General features: G+C 39.4%; 2 protein-coding genes across 4 annotated transcripts; both read left to right on the top strand.

Annotated features, from left to right (window-relative positions):
• The first annotated feature begins 84 nt into the window (after window positions 1–84).
• On the top strand, window positions 85–22,449 carry gpt (glutamic--pyruvic transaminase). Of its 3 annotated transcripts, none has more exons than XM_042497604.2 (12): window positions 85–234; window positions 5,220–5,406; window positions 12,551–12,640; window positions 12,843–12,951; window positions 13,081–13,214; window positions 14,201–14,444; window positions 14,972–15,051; window positions 15,137–15,273; window positions 15,368–15,542; window positions 17,470–17,625; window positions 18,879–18,991; window positions 21,864–22,449. In XM_042497604.2, the coding sequence occupies exons 1-12, from the start codon at window positions 200–202 to the stop codon at window positions 21,952–21,954; spliced, it is 1,551 nt and encodes a 516-aa protein (XP_042353538.1). In that variant the 5' UTR covers window positions 85–199; the 3' UTR covers window positions 21,955–22,449. The 3 variants fall into 3 exon arrangements, with proteins under 3 accessions (XP_042353538.1, XP_042353540.1, XP_042353537.1); XM_042497606.2 differs by lacking the exon at window positions 85–234 and adding an exon at window positions 4,554–4,705; XM_042497603.2 differs by lacking the exon at window positions 85–234 and having other exon boundaries at window positions 4,825–5,406.
• Window positions 241–2,893, top strand: fuz (fuzzy planar cell polarity protein). Its single transcript, XM_042497607.2, has one exon. The coding sequence runs from the start codon at window positions 519–521 to the stop codon at window positions 1,836–1,838; it is 1,320 nt and encodes a 439-aa protein (XP_042353541.2). The 5' UTR covers window positions 241–518; the 3' UTR covers window positions 1,839–2,893.
• Window positions 22,450–24,437: the final 1,988 nt, after the last annotated feature.

Genomic DNA, 24,437 nt, shown 5'->3' with positions numbered 1-24,437 from the left:
GTCATCGTCTGAACGCGAGTGGTCCGGCTCTCGCGAGAAGTGAACTAAAGGCTGTCAGTATCATAAACGTTCCCGTCAGCTCCGGGGACTGAACCCAGGTCAGTGTTGTTGTGCCGCTCCTGCAGCCGTTACATTAGAGCTCATAAATCACAACTGCCGCTCGACCAGCCAAATGAAACCGTCCTCAGCAGAGTGAAGAATGAATCATGGGACAGCGTTACTGTGGAAACGACGGTAACTTCTTTTGTTAACCCAGCATGTTAAAAATACATGGTTAAAACGGCGAGCTAGCGTTAGCAAGTGGTTAGTTAGCCGACGCTATGTGTCATGTTTAGGTATTAAAGATAGGTTTGCTGCATGATATCTATTGTCTGCCCGTTGTTTACAGTAACGTGGTTAAACGGTAACGCTAAGTGATGCTAACGGTTCACCACGGTGCTCATTCTCACGGCTAAAACCATGTTAGCTGCTCGGTCTTTGTTGTCGACTGGCTGCAGCTGAGAGCAATACCAAAGCGCATGCAAGAGGGAACCACAGCTAGCATGATGCTGCTCCAGCATGGGTCAACACAGCTGCTCTGCCTCACAGCCAGCAGTGGGGTCCCTCTCTTCACAAGAGGGGCCTCCAAACAGCTCCCCTTCTCAGTCATCGGCTCCCTGAACGGTGTCCACATGTTTGGAGGTGGTCAGGGAGTAGTGTTGTCCAGCTGTGAGACTGAAGGTGGGGGTAAAGTGGTGTGGAGAGTCTTCCAGGACAGTGTGATGCTCATCGCTGTGAGTGGACCAGGTGGCAGCAGCAAAGAGGAGGAGATGTATTTACAGCGCCTCCTGGAGAATGTGTGGAGCTGCATGGTGCTGGTGTTGGGACAAGATGAGCTGACCAATGTTAGAAACGTTGAGAGGCTGAAGAGGGACTTGCGGTCCTGCTTCAGCCTCATTGATCAGCTGTTGGAGGAGAAGCAAGAGGGCATCCTGGGTAACCTGACCCACTGTGCGGACTCACTTCTGCCTCCAAACCCTGCTTTGCTTCGGGAGGCTGTTGATGGCTTTGCTCAGGCTGCAGACAGTGAATTTGGCTGCCTCATTGTCCATGGGCGAATAGCAGCAGCCACTGAGAAGTGGTGGCGCCTTGCACCTCAAGAGGTTGTGCTGCTTTCTGCTTTGATGCGATCCCTCTCCGCTTCTGGATCAGTCTCTTGTGATTACCCAGTTTTCCTTCCTCAGGGCAGCCCCACTGTGGCCCACCGCCTACTTCGCTTCCAGCTGCTACCTGGGGCAGATGTGTGTGTGCTGTGTGGCCCAACACCATCCCTGCATAAAGCTGAAAGTGGACTGGTGGTTCGTTTCTGGACACCCCTGGTGGAGACCCTGAGAGACTGTCTGGGCGTTGGAGAGCGCTGCTTACCAGGATCTGTAACCCTGCGTCCTGATGTGCTGGCACTTCTGCTCATCAACCGTGAAACACGTCGCTCAGTTTCCTGTGTGCGGACTTCCACTAATCATCCACCTGGTGACCCCCCTTTACCCTCCAAGGCCCGCTGCTGGGAGCTACTAAAGCTCTTCTACATCTTCAGCATGACACGCTACTTTAACCAGGAGGAGACTTTGTGTGTCTCCCCAGAGGAGCGGGCCCAGAGAGGACACACTGAAGACTTTGTCCTTGGTTTCTCCCACCAACCACTGCAGTGCTATCTAGTTACAGAGGAGTGCAAAAGCTTCGGACTTCAGACACCGCAGCACCAGCTCTTCCTGCTCATCCCACTGTCGGTGCCCACCTTTGCGCTGCGTACGGTGGCTACACAGACTCTCTCTGATATAGTTACAGCCACTGGGTTTTAATTAAACAGTTAACTTTGTTACAACATCTTCAACTTTGGTATATTTTGACCTAATAATATATTAGTGTACAGGTGAATATCTGATTTAGCCACTGCTGTTTGGTGTGTTCTGGTATCTTTACTGATGACTGCAAACATATAATTTTTTATTGACTAACTGATAGAGGCCTTAAAATCAGCTTCCATCTGTCCATATTTTGTACAGATGATGGTTATCCCTTTAAAACCAGAGCAAATTGGCTTGTTTTCTTAAAAAAAACAACAAAACAAAATCAGAAAAAATGGGAGGAAGGGTATGAGCAATGCAGAAGAAGTGTCCCAAAAATTTGCAAGAAATCATGAAAAAGTACAAGAAAATAACCTGAAAATTAGTAAAACACAACAAAACAAACAAGGAAACAATCTGGAAAGGGTGCTCTAAACTTATTATAATTATGTAACATAATTTTAAATATGTAATTATGATTATTATAAATATAGTTTTCCCTTGTTTTTTTTCTTTTTCTTTTCCTTGTTTTTTTTTCAGATAATTGATTATTCAAATCTACTAATGTCTTGCAGTTTATTAAAGATTTATTACCAAGTTACCCGTGGCCTTTTCCCCCCATGTTTTTGAAAGAAACCAGTTTGCTCAGTTACAACCCAGTTACAAAGGGTTAACAGACCACCGGTAAAATATGCAAAATAGAAAGATATATTTTTACTTAACTACTGCTCAAGAGTTCAACACTGACAAAAATATAAAAATTACTGAAAATGGCGAACCAAAGTAAACTTGTTTGAGCTTTGTTTTGCATTCAGGAGATAAGTCACTGTCGCACAATTGTGTCTAACTCCTGTGGCTTTAAGGCCGTCCCTGTCACAATACTGAAAGCTGGTCCGACTGAATACTTACATCCTCACATGGATTGCACTGTATTTCAAACTGTATCAGAGAATTATGTGAAAATCTTACACTGGGATAAATAAGTGCCTGCTGCTTGTTTTTTGTCATTTTGAATCATTTGGCCTCAAAAATGTAGTTTTAATTCTGAATATAGTTGTTTACATTCTGTGGGTCTTTGTATCATTGAGTGATTTGTTCATAATTTTCCTTATGTTGATGTGATAATGATAATGTATGCCTCAGTTGGGTGAACCTTTCATGCAAAAAACTTAAGGGTTCAGTCTGTAGCATTTAGGAGATGTATTTACGTTGGCCACGGGGGTCAAAATGCAGCAACATTTCAGACAACACATTTTACAAGCACAAAAATATTTAGTAAAACACAGCATTTCAGAAAACACAACTTTTCACAAAACACATTTCAAAAAACACTACATTTCAGAAAACAACATTTCCCAAAACTCTACAGCATTTTAGAAAATAGTACATTTCACGCAACACATTTCACAAAACAACTACGTGGTGTTTTGTGAAATGTTTTATAAAATGTTGTATTTTGACAAACAACTATTGTATTCTGATTCAGCACCCCATAATGCTATAATAATAGTGGCAGTGACTGTTGACAAAACCCAGACACACACTGTTGGTGAATGAATACTCAGGTAGTGATAATTGCAGGGTTTTAGTGTTTATAACAGTACTGATAATTTCAGGAAACTGATCGCAGTCCTGCTTTTCAGAGTGAAGGCAGAGAGTTTTACTTGAAGTATGTAGTCCCAGTATGTAGTTTCTAATCACAGATGCTCTGTTCTCAATGCACATTTTGGGTATATAAAGTACAGTAAAACTACTAGGCTATTATTAGCCTAAACCACTGAAGTCAACAGGCTTTTATATGAGACGGGCTTTTAATTCTTTTCACATAAAACTTGCTCATCAAGGATGGAAATACAGTCAAATTATTTATTTAACCTTTTGAGGCCTGGTAAAATTGGCTTTATTTTATTCAAATACATGGGAAGATGGTTAAGAGCAACAAAAGAAGAAATGACCCAGACGTTAGCAAGACGTCTGTTAAAAGTCCCAAAAAATTACCTGAAAATATGCCATAAATAGATAAATAAAATAAAATAAGCAAGAACAAAAAGGACAGCAACAAATAAATGACCTGGTAAAAAATATAGAAATGTTAATAATTCTGTAAAACAATTTTACATATATAATTAGAAATGTACCTCACTGGACATTTCCCCTACCTTTTTTTTTTATTTTTTTTTTTATATATCATCATCTGCACCTACAATTATTTTTTTCATCTATCTTTTTTCCCATGCCAATAACACTCTTCTTTGGTTTCAGTAAAATGAACTGAATGATTGAGAAACTGTGTGTAGCATGTCCACATTGACAAAAGTTTAAACATATATCCATACTGTATGTGTGATCTAGGCAGATAACTAATGTTATCTCCAACAGGTAGTCAACAATCTAGGTTTAATACATCCAAAGAACTTTTCTAAAACTGAACTGCTTTTGAGACAGGCCTTTATTTGTTAAAACGTGTGACCACGCTGGGATACTAAAAAGGACTGGGCGTCTAATTGAGACTAGCTTTTTGTGTTTTTTTTGTGTTAAGTTCCTGTGTGATTTTTGCTTTTTTCCCCCCTAATTATTGTGATTGCACAACCAATACAGATTTTGTCAGAGCAATTTGCATTTATCCACCTCAGCATATAGAGGAAACTAAAGCAGGCTGCAGACAAAATAGGAGGGGCATTCATAATTATTTTGTTCCCCAAGAAGCCTACAAAGTCTCCACCCAAACCGCATGGAGCTCTCTGGACAAAAACTGTGGCGCGGTGCAGTGAGACTGGGATAAAGTCTGGAAGCTGCGCCCGGTCCACTGGTCCCTCTGAGCCAAGTCCAAAGCAGTTTGTGCTCGGTAACCGGAGAACCGTCCCTGACTGACAGCCTCACGGGTGCGTAAGATAACGGAGGAGAGGGGGTGGGATAACGGTCAACATGAAGCCACACAAAGGGGAGGGTTACGCTCGCGGGTTGTGGTGTTGCCATGTGTACAAGCAGAGACTGTACTCCTAAAAGTCAGAGTGTGGATGCAGTCAGGGTGTGTGAGGATTTAATTACAATTTTGTCGAAGCTGCAGTTGTACTTTAACCTCTGAAAGATCCAAAGGTCTGAGCGCTTAGTCATTTTTAGGAGCGCGGGGGGAGCCAACTTTAATTTCACTCCTCTCGAGTGAAGCAACCGTGTGGTGCAAGTCGCTTTGTACCGCGTTTAAAGTTACTAAACTTGAGAAAAAAAAAGACCGTGCGACATGTCAGCCACATGGATGCTGTCACCCAGAAACGTCCGGTTTTTGTGCCGGGGGCGAAGCGAGTTGTTAGCGGGTAGCGGTGGAGCGCAGCGGACCGGCGGGGGTCCCAGGGTCCGTTCACTCACCTCTCCCCCTCTGTCGTCCTCCTCTCCCGGCAGAGCTTTGTCGAGTCTGAGTGCAACGCGGCGCGGGCTACCCAAAGAGAAAATGACCGAGAATGGAGTGTCGTCCCGGGCCAAGGTGTTGACCATCGACACTATGAACCCCACGGTGAAGAAGGTGGAGTACGCGGTGCGGGGGCCCATCGTGCAGCGGGCTGTGGAGCTGGAGAGAGAGCTCTCTGAGGTTGGTGCACACCGTCGGATCTCACTGTTAATTCCACCTGTTGACAACATTATGTGTGTGGTCTCACTGGCAGCCTTACTCCTCATCTGTGCATGTGAGATGCATTTTGTGTTTTCTGTCTGACATTAACCCATGGATGTATCAAGCATTAACCTGTTATCAGTGTTGGAGGAAGTCTGGTTAAGTCGCGTAATGTGGGACATCAGGTAAAACGGGACAAATAAGGGTTTCCATCTTTGGCTCCTGAAACAGCAGCCAGCCACAAAATGTGTTATTGAGTTGTTCCTACAAAAATACTTTTTAGAAATCAATTTTATTGGTTTGAGTTAGCTGGGATGTGCAAAGCAAAAGACATGACAGGTTTTTTTTTGACCTTCCAAGATAAACCATATGGCATGTTGGTTTGCTGATCTTGATGCTGACAGTCCTGCAGCTAAAACCTGCAGCTAAAACCCCCTTTTTTTAAATTTCCCTTTTTCTCTAAACAAATTTTTCGTCACCCTAGACCAGTTTCTTGCACTTTGTGGGACATTTCTTGTCACGTTGCTCATTGCCAATTTGCCCACATTTTCTAAAGAAATCAAAACTTTTTGCTCAGGTTTCAAAGGGTCACAAAACAAACACGATTGTCGCATTTCACTTAACCAGCTTATCTCATTTTACCTGAACATGTCATCTGAGAGAGGTACAGGTTCTCCATATGTTTGGAGGACCAAGGTTTCTAAATTATTTTACTTAGCAACATGATTTCTCCATAGAAATATATCCATAACAAGAACCATAAAAGTAACAATTAAGGTAGTATTCAAAGATTTAACTAGTTTTATTGCTAATCTATATATCTATATGAGAAATGTAATAAATAAACTGACTAAAGTAACTCTTAGTTACTCAGCAAATAGATTAATTGACTAATTGTTTCAGCTATACTTTGAACTGTTGGATTGTTTAATTTCCTAAAAACCGAAAAAACAAAACTCTACTGATGTTTTTAATGCAAAAATCTTAATTTGTAAAGTAATTAAAGCTTTCGGATAAATGCAGTGATATAAAAAGTACAATCGTTTCTTCTGAAATATACTCGAATAGAATTATAAAGTGGCACTGAAAGAATAGACTTAAGTGAACTAAATGTACTTCAGATTCATACTGGGGTAAATTTACTTAGTTACAGTCACCACCATTGGGCAGACAGGGAAAAAAAAAGCTGTGTACCTTTTCATAGATCACCAAAAACCAGTTTGTCCAGAATATTTTCTATCAGAGGAAATGTAGTTCCTAACAGTTCAAAAACAGTTACTGTATTTGAAACAGAAAACTGGGAACTTGTTCGTACTAGTCAGGAGTCGTCATAATAACCTGACTATTTTTCATCTGAATTTCTTCTAACTCCAAATGTGAGTTAGTCTTAAAGTAAATTCCCACTGATAACTTGCTAGAAATGTCTCAATCTGAAGCGGCTTTTGTGCCAAATTGCTGCTGATAAACAGTTGTGCTTTATGTCTGAATGTTATGTATTTCATCAGACATAATTGCACATCAGCAGGTTTACACTCCTAGTTATGTTCTCACTATTATCTAAACATTACCGCAAAAGAAAACAGTGTGTTATCACTTTCTATGCTACTCACACGCCCTCTTATCAAAGTCCATCAGTTAGTCAGTCTGAGGAAGGTGATCATGTTAGAAATCTGTAGTCCCGAATAATGTTAATGTCTAACCTGTTTTTAAGACTTCCTTTAAACCCAGTTTCGTAAATACAGTGGCTTACGGAAAGATCCTCAGTTAGAGGTGAAAGTCTAGAGTCTAAACCAGTTTTTGTCGCTGAGACAATCTGTGTCACAGTGACGCACTAGTGATGCACATATCTGTTGCCCCGCTTTACCTCTGACAATCCCTGATATCTAGCTTGGCTGATTTGTTCACTATTGCAGAGATTCGCAGTGTTTTTTGACCAAAGTCCCTGTACAAAATAGAGAATAGACAGAAAACTCCCTCATGCATGACTCATGACTTTACACTTCACTCACTGTAAACTACTCTGCAAAACCTTTAATGAAAAGGTCCTCAAATTTATTGTTTTTGCCCTTTATTTAGAACTTTATAGAAAAATGTGTTAGATCTTAAAGGTCTTTTTCTGTAGGGATATTTTAAATAACTTCTCAGAAACTCAAAATAATGGTCCGAACATGCCAGTGGCAAAAACAAGCACTTTTAGTGTGATGTAAATTGACAGTGCCAAATGCCGGAGTGGTTACACTGCAGCTGTATCGCAGCCGCTGTCTGCAGCAGTCCCGGTGTAGTTCGAAAATGACCAAACTTACCCTTGACCAGCTTGAAAACATGCATACTCTCTTATCGCTGTGGTGAATGACCCACTCAAAAGTTTAAATATCAGAAGGCAAAGAGTTAAAGGTTCTTTCCATCCCGTTGGCATAATAAATACAGCCCATTTGATCATTTTTCTCTCTCTCTCGCTCTTTTTTTGAAAAGCTGTATCCGATCCTTTCCTCTCACTCAGTTTATGGTGATGTGGCAACCAGCTGTGTACCGAGTGCAGTGTGGTGTGAAAACTGTCCTCTCTTGAGTGCTTTGCTCAGGAAGGGACGAGTATTGCGGGCAGGTTCTTGTGCAGGTGAAAGGGACAGGTGGGACTGTAATGACAGAGGTGACCTTTTTAACCAGATGGTTCACTGGCACCAAAGATTTTATGTTCTGTTTGCTTTGACCAATGCTTACCTGCAGCTGAACCCCTTTCTCTTTACGGGATATTTGTTTTCTTCCCTTGTTTGATCAGGCGTTCTTGAATTGTTATTTAGATGTTAAAAAAGCCGGAGAAATTGGATTCGGGTGGTAATCCAGATATTGAGTGATAGGTGCATTTTTTAGCAGGGGATATGAGAATTTTTGTAATTCTTACAAATGCGAACAAACTTTTAATCTATTACATATCTACCTAGGGAAGGGAAAGCACTGCAAATTCTTTGTTTACTGAGTGCAGCCTGTTTCGCTGCCAGTGTTTTCAATAGTAAAGCACACTGCCAGAAGGCAAAAATGTACCCCAAGTAATCATCTCCAGTCCTCCCATCTTAAAAGTGTTGTTCTCTTTTCCAAAACACATTTCCCGTCATTCTGTGAACTCCTCCCTTGTGGTTTCGATGGTGTTGCATTTCTTTGGAAAACCGGTCACAGTAGTATTCTCGATTTCATCTACGAATTAAACACACATATTAAGACACGCTGTGACACCATTCTCCAGTTTCCTACACACCTTGTTTTTTGGATCTGAGATCTCTACTTATTATCTGCAGTACACACCCTTGTTCCTGTTTTTTTCCCAAAATAAAGCCTTTGTTAGTTGTTAAATTTTCCAAACAGTGAATAGACAGAAGTTTGAGCCACTTTATTGTACCAGTTAACAAGTGCACAAACACGCAGTTATTACATTGTGGTCTTTGTTTTTCCTAATGAGCAGCTAGCTAATAGTGAATGGGGACATTTGGCAAGAGTGGCTATGGGGACAGACTGTAGACACACAAGGCTTTGTCAGACTCTTTTCACATATCCTGCCAGAATGAAATACAATATGCAAACCTCTAAAGCTGTTTTTCATTGTAGAATCCATGATGAGTTCCAACCTTAATGCACTGATGTGAATATTGAGTGTATGTGGCATCAACTTACTCTGTACGTTTACAAGCACAATTATGTCAAGCTCTGGTTATATATTAGGCCATTTAATGGGACTACTGTTTTTGTCTCAGTATACAAGCAGTGGGGAAGAATCGATTTTTGGTGGAAGTATGTCCGACTCCGCCTCAGTAGTTGCCGATATGTCCCCTTTCAGCTAATTACTTCCAGACCTTCTTGACCTATTATGTCACATACCAAACAAGGCAAACGTTTTGCATGTGGATTGGTGAAAACACTCGTCATGTAGATACTTTCATCATGTTTTATTTTCCTCCCTTCTTCTTCGTTTGTTTTTCCCAGCTTTTATGCTGTTTGACTTGCGGGTCAAAGCCTGGCACAGGGACTATGGAGCATCCACAGAACGCCTAGGCCAGTTCAGGTCCACATCAGGCGTATACATGAAAGAATAAATCGAACCCCAACAGCATAATCTAGGTCTTAGTCGGAAGCCAAGAAATTCCACTCAGTAGGATTTCAGTCGGACTAATATGTTTCCATGTATTTTAAAAGTCCAGTTTTAGTCAGACTAACACAATAATGCAACTTTTTCTAACATTATGTAAACATACCGACTGAGACCTTAATGGGAAACTTTGCAGATTTTCAACCAGCTTTGTATCAACACAACACAGGTGCTGTGTGCAGAAGAACTGTGGTAAACTTCCTTCCAACTAATCAGTCCCTTAAAAATAGGCAGTGTAAATCGAATGTTAATCAAGATTATATTACTTCATCACCCATTTCTCGCCAAAGAATAGTTTTAAAAACATCTTTTAATGCTTATGTAGCTGTAATAGCTAGAGTTTGTGGGCGCCGCACTGCGTCCTGCTCAGTGAAAATGTAGGCTGGAAATTTTTTTTTTAAAAAGATCAAATGGTAAAACTAAGCAGTGCTGTTACTGAGCTGCATATTTCTTGCCTCAAATGTTGTCAGAAACATGTTCTATTGCATTGTTTAACTGGAATACGAGATAGTTTGTGATTACGACACCCACCAACAGGAGTGTTTATTTGTCAGGTACAGCCCAGTGCATTCTGGTAGCTTCAGGTTTTCTACCTCTTGAGCAAAAGCAAATGCCACAGTCCTTTTTCTTTTTTCTCAAGTCATGTAGCATCATTTTCAAAGGTATTTGTGTCTTTCTACTGCATAGGCAGCTTAGTTTTATGTGATGACCCTCTTTATATCGATGAAATACTTCTTTAAAAACGTACACAGTCCATTTATGCAAAGTAAAATGTCATATCTTTGTTTATGATTACATTATACACTTAGTAGATAAAGTCACAGTGTTGTTTACAAGAGCTTCTGCAGTTTTACGTCATTAAAGGAACATTTCCTTTGGAAAGCCTTGGGAGTAAAAAGAAATCCTGCCTAAGCTTTACACCAAGAGCACAGTTTCACCTTCAGCTTTGTTAGCTGGACTGTTTTATCAGCGATGGAGGACAAAAAGCTTTCGAGTTGGTTCTCAGGAGCGGAGGTCAGTGTGTTTCTAAAAGATCCCCATCATGAATGGGCGGTATGTTTGACCCTAGGGTGTTATTCACTAGCTATATTGCCATTGGTCCAGACAGAGAGACGCCTCTAATGTGTGACCAATGAGAGAGCGGGAGACTGGAGCCTCCTGAAATCTGAACTGGATTGGACAAATCAAACAAACAGGCTGTTTTGATTTCTGTGTGGTGTCAGTGTGAGGCTCCTCTTGTGTCTTTTCTGCGGTGTCACGCTGTCCCAAACATCTGGTGTTAGCAGCAGGAGTGTGCAGGCTTGTGTTTGTATGCGTGGCTGCCTGCATTGCTGTTGGACCTCTGTCAGTGGTCTCAGCTGTTCAGGAGATCATCTTTCAGACACATTATATCATTGGCCTGCAAGACTGTAAAGTCATACCTGTATTTTGGTGACAAATTACCCTAATTATTTTTGTTTGATGTTGTTTACTGCTGCTTTGGTGTCGTACATCCTGTTCTCTCCCAGCGTACACTAAAGAGGTTAAAGGCCTTTTGTGAAATGTGTGTCTCTGCGTTTCTGTGTCAGAAGGTTAATGGTATCAGTGCGATAAGGTGGTTTGCACAGGTTGAAACTTTGTGCGTATGTTTGCACAAATAATCAGCATCAAGGTTGCTGCAAATTGTTTTTACCTAATTATTTCTGTCTCTTATACAGTGCTGCAGTGTAACCTCCCTTATGAATCAAAAGTTCAATTTAGGTGTAATTTTGCATAAAATACTCAATTTTCTGTCATTAAAGAATCTTCACTTTATAGTGTCAGTAAGCATCAAAAAAAGGTTGGAGAGGAATAGGAATAAAGTTAATGTAGAGAATGAACTTTTGACACGTTATATCGACTCAGTTGCACACAAACACATACAGAACTCCGACTGACATAAACAACAACAAAAGTATGGATAAAATTGAAATCGTAACCTCTGTTTGTTAAGTATAAGTGTTTTGTGCTGTTGTCTATATATTGTATTGCACCTGTATCTTACTAAAATGTCTGCAATGTCCCATTGTACGTCCTGAAAATTAAAGTTACAGTTAAATAAGTTATTGAAGTTTCAACAAAACAAACAAACAAACATGTTTATAATATAATCACAGATTTTCATTAAAACACATATTGTGAATCCCTGAGGCTTGATAAACTTGCTGAATGCATTTACCTCATAGATCATTTGCAAAGACACCTCTTGTGATGAATATGAAATGTACTTTGTTTAAATCATGGAATTTCACATTTTCCAGCACGTAAAGTATCATGGAATCAGTAAAAATCATTGAAAGTTTTGGAAAAGTCATGTAATTTGATCATATTACATTAAAACCTTATAATAATCTTCTGTAGACAGCCTTTCACGTTTTGTAACAAAACATCAAATTTATTATTATAAAGTAGCTCTAATAAGTGTCAATGTGTAACGTTTTGTTTACTATCACGTACATTTCTTCATTTTCTCCTTTGAGATTTTGTCCATGAAAATGTGTCGGAATCTTGTCACTTATAAAACAGTATTAAGAAATGGATCAAACACATTTATTTATTAATATATATTTATAATATATTTATTATATTTAGAGATAGAAAAGCTTTTTTTTTTTACACCTCATTGCAGGAAAGCCAGTCGGCATAATCCATCCCTGGAAGTGGTTATGAGTAAACCACAGAACCCGCTGTGCGCTCAGCAGCTGCTCGGCCTCTCAGCCTCTCGTGGCATGAATGTATGTTTATAGAAAACTTCGGTATGTGTTTGATACTGTGTGTGGGCTCTGTGTCAAGGTTGTTTAGGGGCAGAGTGTGTTCTTAGGGGACCCCGCTCTCTCTGAATGTCTGAGTTTGTAAATGGGCAGTCACTTTAAATGTAGAAAACATAATGACATTAATTCTCTCTCACTTTTTTCCTCCATTCATCAGATGTATAATAATATGTCCACATGTTGTGTGTATGCCCTGCAGGGAATGAAGAAGCCCTTTGCCGAGGTCATCAAGGCCAACATTGGCGACGCGCATGCTATGGGCCAGCAGCCAATCACTTTCTTCCGACAGGTCTGCTCCTTAAACCCCCCCCACCCCCAACCTCTCATCTAAATATAGCAACTCCCCTCTGACTTCTTTCTATGATACTGATTTCTTCCTCTTTAACTAAGTTGGTGTCAATCATTTCCTTCCTGTCTTCTGCTGTAATCTTTGCAGTGTTTTGCATAACGTCCCTTCCACCCTTTTTCCTCACATCTCTCTTTGTTTCAAGGTCTTGGCACTGTGCTCCTACCCTGAACTGCTGAATGACAACACATTCCCAGAGGATGCTAAAAGTAGAGCACGCCGCATTCTGCAGTCCTGCGGAGGGAACAGTATGGGTGTGTTTCTGCACAATAAGCTTTGTGTTGCTAATTACCACCTTTCTTTTTATAAGCGTTGCGCTTTTGTTGTGTGCAAGCCTTAAGTCTCACAGCAGCTTTTATTATCTCCACATAAATCTACGTCAGGCTCCTACAGTGCCAGTCAGGGGATCAACTCCGTGCGTGAGGATGTGGCCCGCTACATTGAGCGAAGAGATGGCGGCGTGCCCTGCAACCCAGACGACATTTACCTCACCACAGGGGCCAGTGACGGCATTGTGGTACAAAACACGTCTCATCTGTCAAACTGACTTTGTGTCTCTGCTGTACTTTTGATCAGGCATGTTTGTGGGTCAAAGGTTACCTGATGTTTTGATCATTTTGCAGGTTAATTTATTTTAAACACTAAACTGACATAACAGATGTATTTTGGTGTGAACCCTTCTTTAGTGGGTTCACTCTTTTTGAAGAACGCATCACACAAGATGCACCTAGCAGGAAAATAAAAGCTTGCAAGAACAATAAGCAGCATTTATCAGTTTGATCAAAAATTGGATCACTGATGTCCAAATATTTTTGGCTTGTGGCCCTTTGAAAGCCAGGCATTACATATTAATGACATCGAGAAAAAGCAAAAACTTGAGGAATGGCTGAAAATTTAGCAGAGGGGTTGCTTTCTACACTGACTGTCTCGAAAATGTCACTGGCCCTATCTCAAGCCAGTGTTCGGTTTGTCTGTTCTGGGTTACTGCAAACATGGTGGCATATATGGCAATCTGCGTAGACAAGGACCAACTCCTTATTCAGATATAAGGGACTATTTCTAGGTTAATAAACACACAACAATTCTCATTTTCAGGAGATTATACACTAGAGAAAACATACTTATTATATCATATTATATTATATGATATTATATTTAACTTCTGTCAATACACCCCCCTGAATCCTAGGCACTGGACCTTTTAACCTATTGACTTGTTCACATGACCTCACCAAATTGATTGCATGATGTGTTTTTTAAGAGAACTGACTCCTTTCTGTGATGTCAGTTTCATGCAGATAACAGATGCAGAGCACCAAACTGAAATTCAGAGTGCACCCGTTTCCTTTTCTGATCTTTGACACAAATGTACATGTATATGCCTTTAAGGTGGCATTCAAACAAAGCTACTGCATACATATAATGCTTAAATGTGATTACCTGTATACAGATAACACTGTCGGGTGAAATATCTTTCTTGACCTCCCTCTCCTGCACTTTCAGACCATGCTGAAGCTGCTGGTTTGTGGTGAGGGTGCGACCCGTACAGGCGTCATGATCTCCATACCCCAGTATCCGCTGTACTCTGCTGCGCTAGCCGAACTGGGCGCCGTGCAGATCAACTATTACCTTAATGAGGATAAGTGCTGGAGTCTGGACATCAGCGAGTTGCAGCGCTCTCTGGATGAGGCCCGGCGCCACTGCAACCCAAGAGCCTTGTGCATCATCAACCCTGGAAACCCCACCGGTAAAGTTTCCTTTAACTCCTTTTGTCAGAGTGACTACTTGATTGTTAATATATGACATCATCTAGTTTCACACGCTAGACAATAAAGTTGTGTTAGTTGTAGGGGATAAAAAATACGTAAAAAGTCAAAAACACTGTAATTTTGATGTAACAGAAAAAATTAAGCTTCAGATTTATTTGCAGTATCAAATGTATTTTTTCTTGATTTTATATGATTTATATATATATATATATATATATATATATATATATATATACATATATACACACCTTATACACCTTAAATAAATACATAATCACACAAATAAATATAATAATTATTATTATGGTTATTATGTAGCTGCTCTTTAAAAGTACATCTTTTCTGTATGAAGTGGACACATCATTTTATTTTCTCATCAGCATCTCTATGACTATAAATAATATTCCCTACCAAAAGAAAAGCCACTAGATGGCAGTAAATAGACACAACTGCCTGTGTAACCACCACTTCAAACCTCCTCAATGAGCCTCCTTCTCATTCACAGGTCAGGTTCAGAGCAGAGAGTGCATTGAGGAGGTAATCCGATTTGCGGCAAAGGAACGTCTCTTCCTCATGGCTGATGAGGTACTTCCTCTGTGTATCTGCATCTTAACATCTACCTGCTGTATTGTTTTCTGCACACGGTGACGTCGGCCATTCTGTCTCTCAGGTGTACCAGGATAACGTGTATGCTGACGGTTGCCAGTTCCACTCCTTTAAGAAGGTTCTGTTTGAAATGGGGCCAGAGTACTCAAATACAGTGGAGCTGGCGTCTTTCCACTCCACCTCCAAGTGTTACATGGGAGAGTAAGTCGTTTAAGTGTAAAGCTGGCGATAAATCCATCACCTTGTTAAAATAATGTTGTTTTCTGTCTTATATAATATTTTCTCTCCCTCTCAGGTGTGGCTTCCGTGGAGGCTACATGGAGATCATCAACATGGACGATGAGGTGAAGGCCCAGCTGACCAAGCTGGTGTCTGTCCGTCTGTGTCCTCCTGTTCCTGGACAGGCTCTCATGGACCTGGTGGTCAACCCCCCGCAGCCTGGGGAACCATCGTATGACAAGTTCATCAAGGTACCACATCCCACAACCCTTATTCATTTACACTTGGGGTACAGACAAATACAATACACCAATATATCGCAACATGATCTCTTTTTGTACATTCTCTTTGAAATATTGGGTTTTTGTGGCTCAATGGGCTATTTTGAATTTTGTCTTTGACCAACTGAAATATCTGAAACACTATGATATTTGAGGTAAATCTTTCCTCTGCTGCCCTCAGCCTTTTAATAGAGTTTGACTGCTTCACTGCTGTCGAATAATGTCCATTACATTCACAAAGTGAAATCACTTTGTAATACACCGAATCTGCACCATATCCCATCATTGTTTTATGAAAAATAATTGTCATTTCTGTGGTTCATTTTCAAGATTTTATTTCATTAACTTGACCAATTTTATGGTCAGTGTGTGTGTTTATATAGCAGCATAAGTGACTTATATCTGAAAAGCCTCTTGGAGTCGTGACCTGTTTTAAGTGTGAAATGGTCTTCTGTGTAAAAAGATTTTCTGTTTACGTCACAGCATTCATATGATCTTTGTTTACACTTATCTGGTACAATATCTGGCACAGCCATTTGTGTGTCTCGTGAAGCTCGCGGAAGTCTGAAGAAATTCAAGCAGAAAACTTTGTTAGAAAAGGCTTGAGATACATTTGGCCATCGTTTCAATTTAAGCTAATAAAATAACGTAGGGGACAACTTCCAAAAGTGGTGCTTTTTACAGTATTTCTCACTGGCTTTGGCTCATTTTTTAAACAGTCTGAACGCTGTAGGGATGGACAATATATCAGTATTATATTGATATTGTGACATAACACTAGATATCTTCTTAAATTTTGATATCGTTGTCTATTAAGTGCTGTCTTTTCCTGGTTTTAAGGCTATAGTTTGTAACTTTTATGAAAATAATTATTAGTCATATTTACTGAAACTCACTATGTTCAGTGCATGAAACAAATATTTTGAAAAAATCATGTTCCTCCATAATTTGGTGTGTCTGATGAGTCTAGCACGCTGCTGGAAAGCAACCAATCAGAGCTGAGGTGTCTCTAATTGATCTGTCAGTCTTGTCAATCACGGTTCGTGAACAGCGGTCAAACTGTCAAACCAGGCAGCGCTGATCAAGTATGACTCAAGATCCTGCTACTGCTTTGCCTTTCTCTCAATTTAAATGTATCATAAATATATTTTAATGTACTGTTAAGCTGTAAAATGAGAAAGTCTGTGACCCGGTCAGTGCTTAGTTTTCAACATGGTGGCCTTAGAAAGTCTTGAAATGTCACACATTTAAAGGCCTAAAAAAGCAGTTATTCCCCCTTACGCATTTAGATCATGCAATGAGTGTATCTTTAGATTACGGCCTTGCCAGCCAACCTGAACAGTAGATGTATGTTTTTAGTGCTTAAGCACAGAGAGTATCATTGTCATTTTAAACTGACATCAACGTCTTTATCATAAAATATATATATATATGTTTTTACCCTTTTAGTGTTTATTTATATTGCAAGTTTGGTCTTAAAATTAATTTAAAGTGGTGTTAAATGGTCTTAAATTTAATTTGTTTATACCTGTAAACACTGGGGATGGATCAAACAATGAATGTTTAGAGGTTGTGAAGAGTAGGACAATTCACTGAGAATCAGCTCATTAATTTTGAGCAGCGAGCCATGTACAAGCGGTTATTGCGCAAATGGTAGACAATTGTACTGGTTTGAGTTAAGTTATTGTTTAGAAATTTGAAGTTATTGTTTTGGAAAGATTATTCACTTTCAAGAATTGAGCCAAAGTAAATGAGAAAAACTCAGATCTTCCACAGACCTCATAATCAAATACAGGGGACTGCTACATGAGATTAAGTATTTAAGTTTGTATTAATGTCCCCGATTATATTAATGTCTCTCTTTGGTTTGTTTTTTTTCTCTCTCTCCTATGTCCAGGAGCGCACAGCCACCTTAAGTGTCTTATCGGAGAAGGCCAAACTCACAGAGCAAGTTCTCAATACTGTGCAGGGCATCAGCTGCAATCCTGTGCAGGGCGCGATGTACTCCTTCCCTCGCATAAGCATCCCTGAGAAGGCCGTCAAAGAGGCCACGGTCAGTCCTCAACCTACTCTTATAGATGTTTCAAATTTGCCTGTGTTGGTGCTTGAAGGAAATTACATTTAACAGGAGCAAATAGATGTTACAGTTTGATCTACTTAAAATTATTTGACTTATTTATCTCCGTGGCCTCAGCAGCCCACATTACTCATGTTCCACCTAACACAAGATCATCATACTCTACGCTTGATTAAATAAGTCTTTAACCGGGTTCAGGACACTGTGCATCCACCTCCCTGTTTGCTAAAGAGAACAAATGATTTCCAATAGCTTGTGGTTTCAATTCTGTCCCGAGGTTGACTGCTCAGTAGGAATTTCGGGGGAGCGGAGCCACTGAGAATCTGATTACAAAGGATAAGGTCAGACTTCAGCTGACCTACTGACAACTGATCAATCCCAGCGACCCTGCTCGCCATCTTGGTCACATTGCTTTGTTTTTGGCTTTGCTCTCCCCCAAAATGAATGCATAAAAAAACAACGTATTTAACAACACTCCACATCAGCATTGGCAGTTTATATAGAGCTGCTGTGCGGCGCACTGAGCTCGTTCATGACCACAGTTCTCGGCTACTTTTGAGGCTGAGAGACACTTTAAAAGGGTTTTACAAAAGCTTTTGATCTGGAGGACATTAGACATACTTCATCTTTATTGTACCTCAAGTAGGTACTCAATTATTTGTGTTTTATTTATGTCAACCTTCAGTTGTACTGCTGAATAAAATGTATTGAACCCTGAATGGCAGCTGAGCTTAATAACACATGGACAAAAGGTTAACACATTGCCATGGATATTTAGAACAAAAAGTTTTACTGTGTTCTAATTAACACAGTAAAAATTAATTAACTTGAAGAGCTTTTGAGGAGTTTTTCTAAGAACTATAAACACTGTATGATTAGTTGTGATTTCCCATTTTTATGGTTCAGCAGTGGACACAAAGAGATGCTCAGTTGAGCTGTTTCTGCTCCTTCTTATTAATAAATGTAGATTATGAATGAATAACAGAATGTAGTGGAAGGACACACAATGAGGAAAGCAGCTCAGTGGGAATGCTGCAAAAAAGAACACAGTGCTTTTCATGTGAGGGCCAAACTGTGAGTCACTGTGTCATAAATATAACTTCTATAGTCACAGCAAAACTGCACGTATCAAAAAAATAAGTTAAATTCCTGATCAAACAGTTGAAATACTCTCATGCCACCATGTTGAGCCTGAAACAGCACTATAATGTTTCTTTTCTCTGCATTAGGACAAAGGTCAGCAGCCAGACATGTTTTACTGCATGAAGATGCTGGAGGAGACGGGGATCTGCCTCGTACCTGGAAGCGGCTTCGGCCAGCGGGATGGAACATACCACTTCAGGTACAGAGCAGGGCATAAAATATAGCTCTTCTTTTCTAGTAAACCACATTGACTGCTGTTTTTTTTTTCTCAAGCCTCTTCTAGACATATATTTCATAGCTCTTCTGAGTTCACTTTATCTCTCCCAAGTTATTTCTTTGAAAAATAACTTGATGGTTGGGGAAATTAAATTGTCTGTAATATAAACTGTTGCCAAAAAAAGTATTTCTTTAGGAAAAAAAATATCTATCTTCTAGGGCTGTAACTAACAACTATTTTGACTGATTAATCAAAGTATTTTTTGATAAAATGATTTATTGTTTGATCTTTAAAACGCCAGAATGAATGATGTAATGAAATACGTCTATCACATCCCTTGTGCCCAATTTTTGACATTTTTGCTTCAAAAATTACTTTAAAGATGATGGTGACTATTATCATCATAGTTGCTTGTTATTTTCTTGTTATTTATTCATTTATTCATCAACCAGTCTTTTCAGCTCTAGTTTCTTTTGTCACTGAAAAGACGGTGGCCTTGTGGTAAAAAAAAATGGGAATTCAACAATGAAGCCCCTCTCAGACGTCCATTTCTTAAGCTGAGTTTATACTTGTGTGTTGACGCGGAGCACAGCATAGGCTCTGCATACATGCATACACGATGCCTCAGCCTGTGGTTCAGCCTGACGTGCACCTCCCCAGAAATATAACTACACATCAAGACACAGACCTTAGAGGAAACAATGTTTCTATTTACCTTTAATTTGCAGATAAACAATAAATTGCAAAAACAATAAAGCCCCGACAAAATAGCATTTGAACCGTTATGAGAGATTTATCCATGTTTCATATAAGAAGAGGAAAAGTCCCCCATGTGCTAGTCTAATTTTATGTAATGGGAAATGTCATAGGCTTATGCTAATGATGTTAGCATGTTGTAGCATTTGTTGTATCTGTGAAGCTGAATTCTGTACTTTTGTTTAATGCTGTGACTATTAGGCCATGTTTTATGTGTATTTCATGTGGGCACATTGAATCAAACTTCAGTGCTATTCACAGAAACTGAACCAGGTGAAATAAAAACCCTGTCGCCAACTAGTTTTCAAAGGTTTAATTGCAGAGCAATGCAGACACACCACTGCACATCCGTAAATACTTACAATGACGTAGGCCACAGTGAAGGCTCCATAAATAGCTTTATCTGACTGCAATTTAATATTTGGGTTTCATGTCTAAATCAGCACCAAGGTCATGTTTATGTAGAAGACAGGAGAGCCTAAAAAACAATCTTACATTAATAACCTGACTAACGGTCTCTCCATATATGTTTATTATTCTCTCATGTGTAACAGGCCCCACTTTGCTGCACATGTAAAAAGATCATAGATTGGTAAAATAGGAGAAATAATGATGTAAAGGAAACTTGCTGCCATTCATCCGGCTGGTCTTGCCAGCACTTATTAAACACATTGTCAAATGCTTTATGTCCTCGAAATAAACACATTGTCAGATCTTTGATGTCTTCTAATTAAACACATTTGTGCATAAATAAATAGGGAAATTATCCACATGCCACACCATCAATATTATGACTCACTGTGAGGGAGTATTAACCTTTTTTACTGACTAAAAATCCTGTTTAATGTACTCACTTTAAACCAAGGATGTATTATTAGAGCTGGATAATGAGTCCCAAGATGGGGCCTCTTTAGTCAAATGGCAATTGTTCACTTGGAGCATACGTCAGAAAAAAATGAGCTTCCAAGTTTCCAAGTTCCTGCTCAGCTGTTTTACTGAACATTTTAATGACGTCACAGACTCACTTTTTTTTGGCTTAAGGAAAGTTTAACAAACGTAAAACTGGATTAAAAATTCATAATAGAGAGTAATTGACCTTGTTTACAGTTCAGGGTGTCCTGTCAACAGTTTGACATCTCTATTATTATGGTTGCCTATGGGGAAAATGCTTTCTGGGTCGTATGAGATTTTTTTGGATATACCTACAGTACTTAGGCAAGGGTGTGACTTTATTAACCCTTAGATCCTGCTTTAATATTACACACATTCGTATCGCTCTGTGTATAAAATGTACTTTCTCAAAATCAAGCTTTAAAAAAAAACAAACATTAATATTATTTTCTACTTTCATTGATTTAATTTTTAACCAACATCAGTCCTAATCATAAACATCAAATATTCATTAATTTTCAGAATTTTAACCCTTAAAAAGGCCAGGTCTTTGACATGATTCCACTATGTATTTAGAAAAACAAATTCAATATATTACATGCTAAGGAGATTTTATTTATTTTTTAATCTTACAGCCTATGATATGTCACTGATTTACAGCAACATTAATTGTTACAGTACACCTGGAAATAGCATGAATTTTCTCCATATGCCATATATGGTAAAAATGATGTGATCAGGTGGAAAATAGTAAAAATTACAAATTTGAGGCTAAAGCCCAGAATGACACCCAGAAATAATACAGTGCATGTTTTTATGCTTTGATGGATGTGGGATCAAAAAATGCTGTTTCAATAAGTTTTAATTGCATATTTGGTCACCATTTGCTTCATTTTTTGGGGGAGATGAGTGCAACACCTTTTCCCACGTGAACCTCCAGCTCTGTTTTGTGGACTATAAAAACTTTCCCGACTTTCCATCAGCATGAGGGCGAATAGATAATGACAGAATTTTTATTTCTGGGTGAACTGTTCCTTTAAGGAAGAAGATAATTAAAAATGTTTATCTTGCACTCTCACTAGTTATTGAAGTTCTTTCTCAAATTATTGCAAAGAACTCCACACTAATCTTTTACTCTTAGACAAAGCATCTGCTGCTGTTGCATCGCTCACTTACACAGTTAATGTTTTTCCTCTCTCCCTCCCAGAATGACCATCTTGCCGCCAACAGACAAGCTGAAGATCCTGCTGAACAAAGTCAAGGAGTTCCACCAGAAATTCACACAGCAGTATTCATAAATTGCCACATCTCTTCCTCTTTTTACCAAAGAGAGGAAACCCGCCAAACACAACAAACAGAACTCTGCCAATCAGAATTTATCTGTCACTACTAAGTGCCTTTCCTCCGGTGGCTTTGTGGTCTCTGTGATGACGCACCTCAGCCTCCACATCTCATTTAGACGTTCACAGACGGTAAACAAGGCTCTGTTTTGTGTCAGAAAACACAACTGGAAATGAAGGAATCGTCAAGTTTGGTTTGAAAAATACTGTACGGTTTCAGCTTTGAAGGATGTATGTATTGTAGGTGTGTGTATTTGTGTATATGAGAGATAGATGGTCTTTGTAAGCTAAAAAAAAAGGCACAACTGAAGGAAAAAACGATGCTGCTTAAAACTTTTAGTACAACTGGTTAAAATATTCCATTCCTGCAGGCAGTCTTTGACAGGGGAAATATGCAGAGAAGTCCCCATTTGCATGATGATTTTGTAGAATCAAAATAAATGTAACAGTCGATGTTATGTCTCGTTATTTTTGGAAAGAGCTGTGGGATGTGTTTCGAGTTCATATTAAGACAAAAAGGTATTTTTCTTATTTTACACGATGAATGAATATTACATGGGCCAGTTAAAAAAAATAAAAGTTATTAATGAATATTGAAAAATTTAGACCTCTGTCAGGTGTCTAGAGGTTCATGCCCTGACACTTTTTTTAAATATAAATGAGCTCTATTTTGATGCTTTTTAATGCATTCTGGCACCTTACTAACATTAAACGCACAAAAAATTCCCATAATGAATCTCTTTTTTCATTGTGAATTAGAAAATGGTTGGTGGGCCACCCTGCACCCTAATGCTGGCCAGACTTGTCCCACGGGCCACAAGTTTCAGGTTATATAACAAGGGAAACTGGGTTATTTTTTTGTGAAAAACTTGTTTTTCTTCTATTTTTCACAGGTTTAAGTAAAAGATCTAAGACTTTTTATAAACTTAGCAGATGTATTTCTCTCAAATATTGGTTGAAATGGGTCAGTGTTAGTGGGCACTTCTCCCTTTCCAAGATAATCCATCCACCTGACAGATGTGACATATCAAGGTGCTGATTAAACAGCATCGTTTGTGCACAGGTGTGCCTTGGGATGGTCACAGTGAAAGGCCACTCTGAAATGTGCAGTTTAATCACACAACTCAGTGCCATAGTGGTAAGTTTTGAGGAAGCCTTTCATAGACATGCTGACGGCATGTTCACCAGACTGCATGTTTAGGGATACAACACTGAGTTCACAAGCAACCGCTCTGATCGACATTAATATAAGGTAAGAAAAAAACTTAATTGTCTCCGGAGGGCAATTTGTCTTGGCCACATCGTGCGTAAAACTGCATCAATAGTAGACAACAATAGACAAAAATCACACAGTAGATGATGTAGACTGAGGCATCTGAAAAAAATAGAATAAACTGATATTGCAAATGTCCTGGTGATAAAATAAGTAACAATATAAAAGGGATTTTAAGGGACTATGAAAATGAATTGTCATAAGAGACCATAAGTATAAGTGAGGAGCTGCAGTTAGCATGTCAATGGCAAACTCATGCAAAACTTGCGATATCTGTGACAGCGTGTTGTATGATCAAACTGCACATTTTAGAGTGGCGTTTAACCGTGACTTTTCCAAGACACACAAACCAATCCAGTGAGGATGTCCTTTTTGTAGTCCATCATATGAACATTGTAGTATCATCACAGCAGACCCACGTCAATAACATCTGCCGTCACATCATAACAGAGCCAAGGAGAAGCGCAGTTGGATTCTCTAAACACCGTGATCGTCTTTTCCTAAGTGCTTATGAATTCTCCTTCACATCTTTCCATGACCTCGTGACCTTTTCTCTGGAGGTTAATGAAAGGAGATTATTTGAACTTTTTGAACACAGCCCATGTTAAAACCTAGTTTATGGCTGGACTGTGTACAGTGGTTCCCAATCCTTTTCCTTCAGGGACTTCTTTACTATCATCAAGTAAACTGAACACATATTTTACAGATATTATTAAATTAAGAGAAAGGTTGAAAACAAGGCAAATGGCCCCCAAATCACTAAAATATGGCCCTGATAATAATGATTAGAGCTCAGTGCAAGCAGCTGGATGAGACATGGAGCTATATGTTCCCGTGTTTCTAAATAATACCATTTAAAGTCTGACTAAACCTGAAACTAAACCAAAGTAGTCTGTAGAAGTCTAAAGAAATCACTTTCCACTGCTGAATATTTAGCTGTTGGTTCATTCAGACACTTTGCTACTGTGAGGAGAAGCTCAGCTCTTTTTGTCTGTCTGTCTTTAACCACGCTGCGCTGTCAGGCGATCAGCTGTTTGATCCGCGATAATGAAATGCTGTTCAGTCACACTGACCAATGGTGCAACTTTTCAACTCACTCACTCACTTCCCCGGTTTTTGAAAGAAATCAAGCCAATTTGTTCAGACTGTAAAGGGTTCAAGCGACTAA

The sequence above is a fragment of the Plectropomus leopardus genome, chromosome 12 (assembly GCF_026936395.1).
Source record: "Plectropomus leopardus strain MGB_pleo_1.0 chromosome 12, ASM2693639v1, whole genome shotgun sequence".
NCBI classification, from domain to species: Eukaryota; Metazoa; Chordata; class Actinopteri; order Perciformes; family Serranidae; genus Plectropomus; species Plectropomus leopardus.
This window is presented reverse-complemented; position numbering and strand designations above follow the sequence as displayed.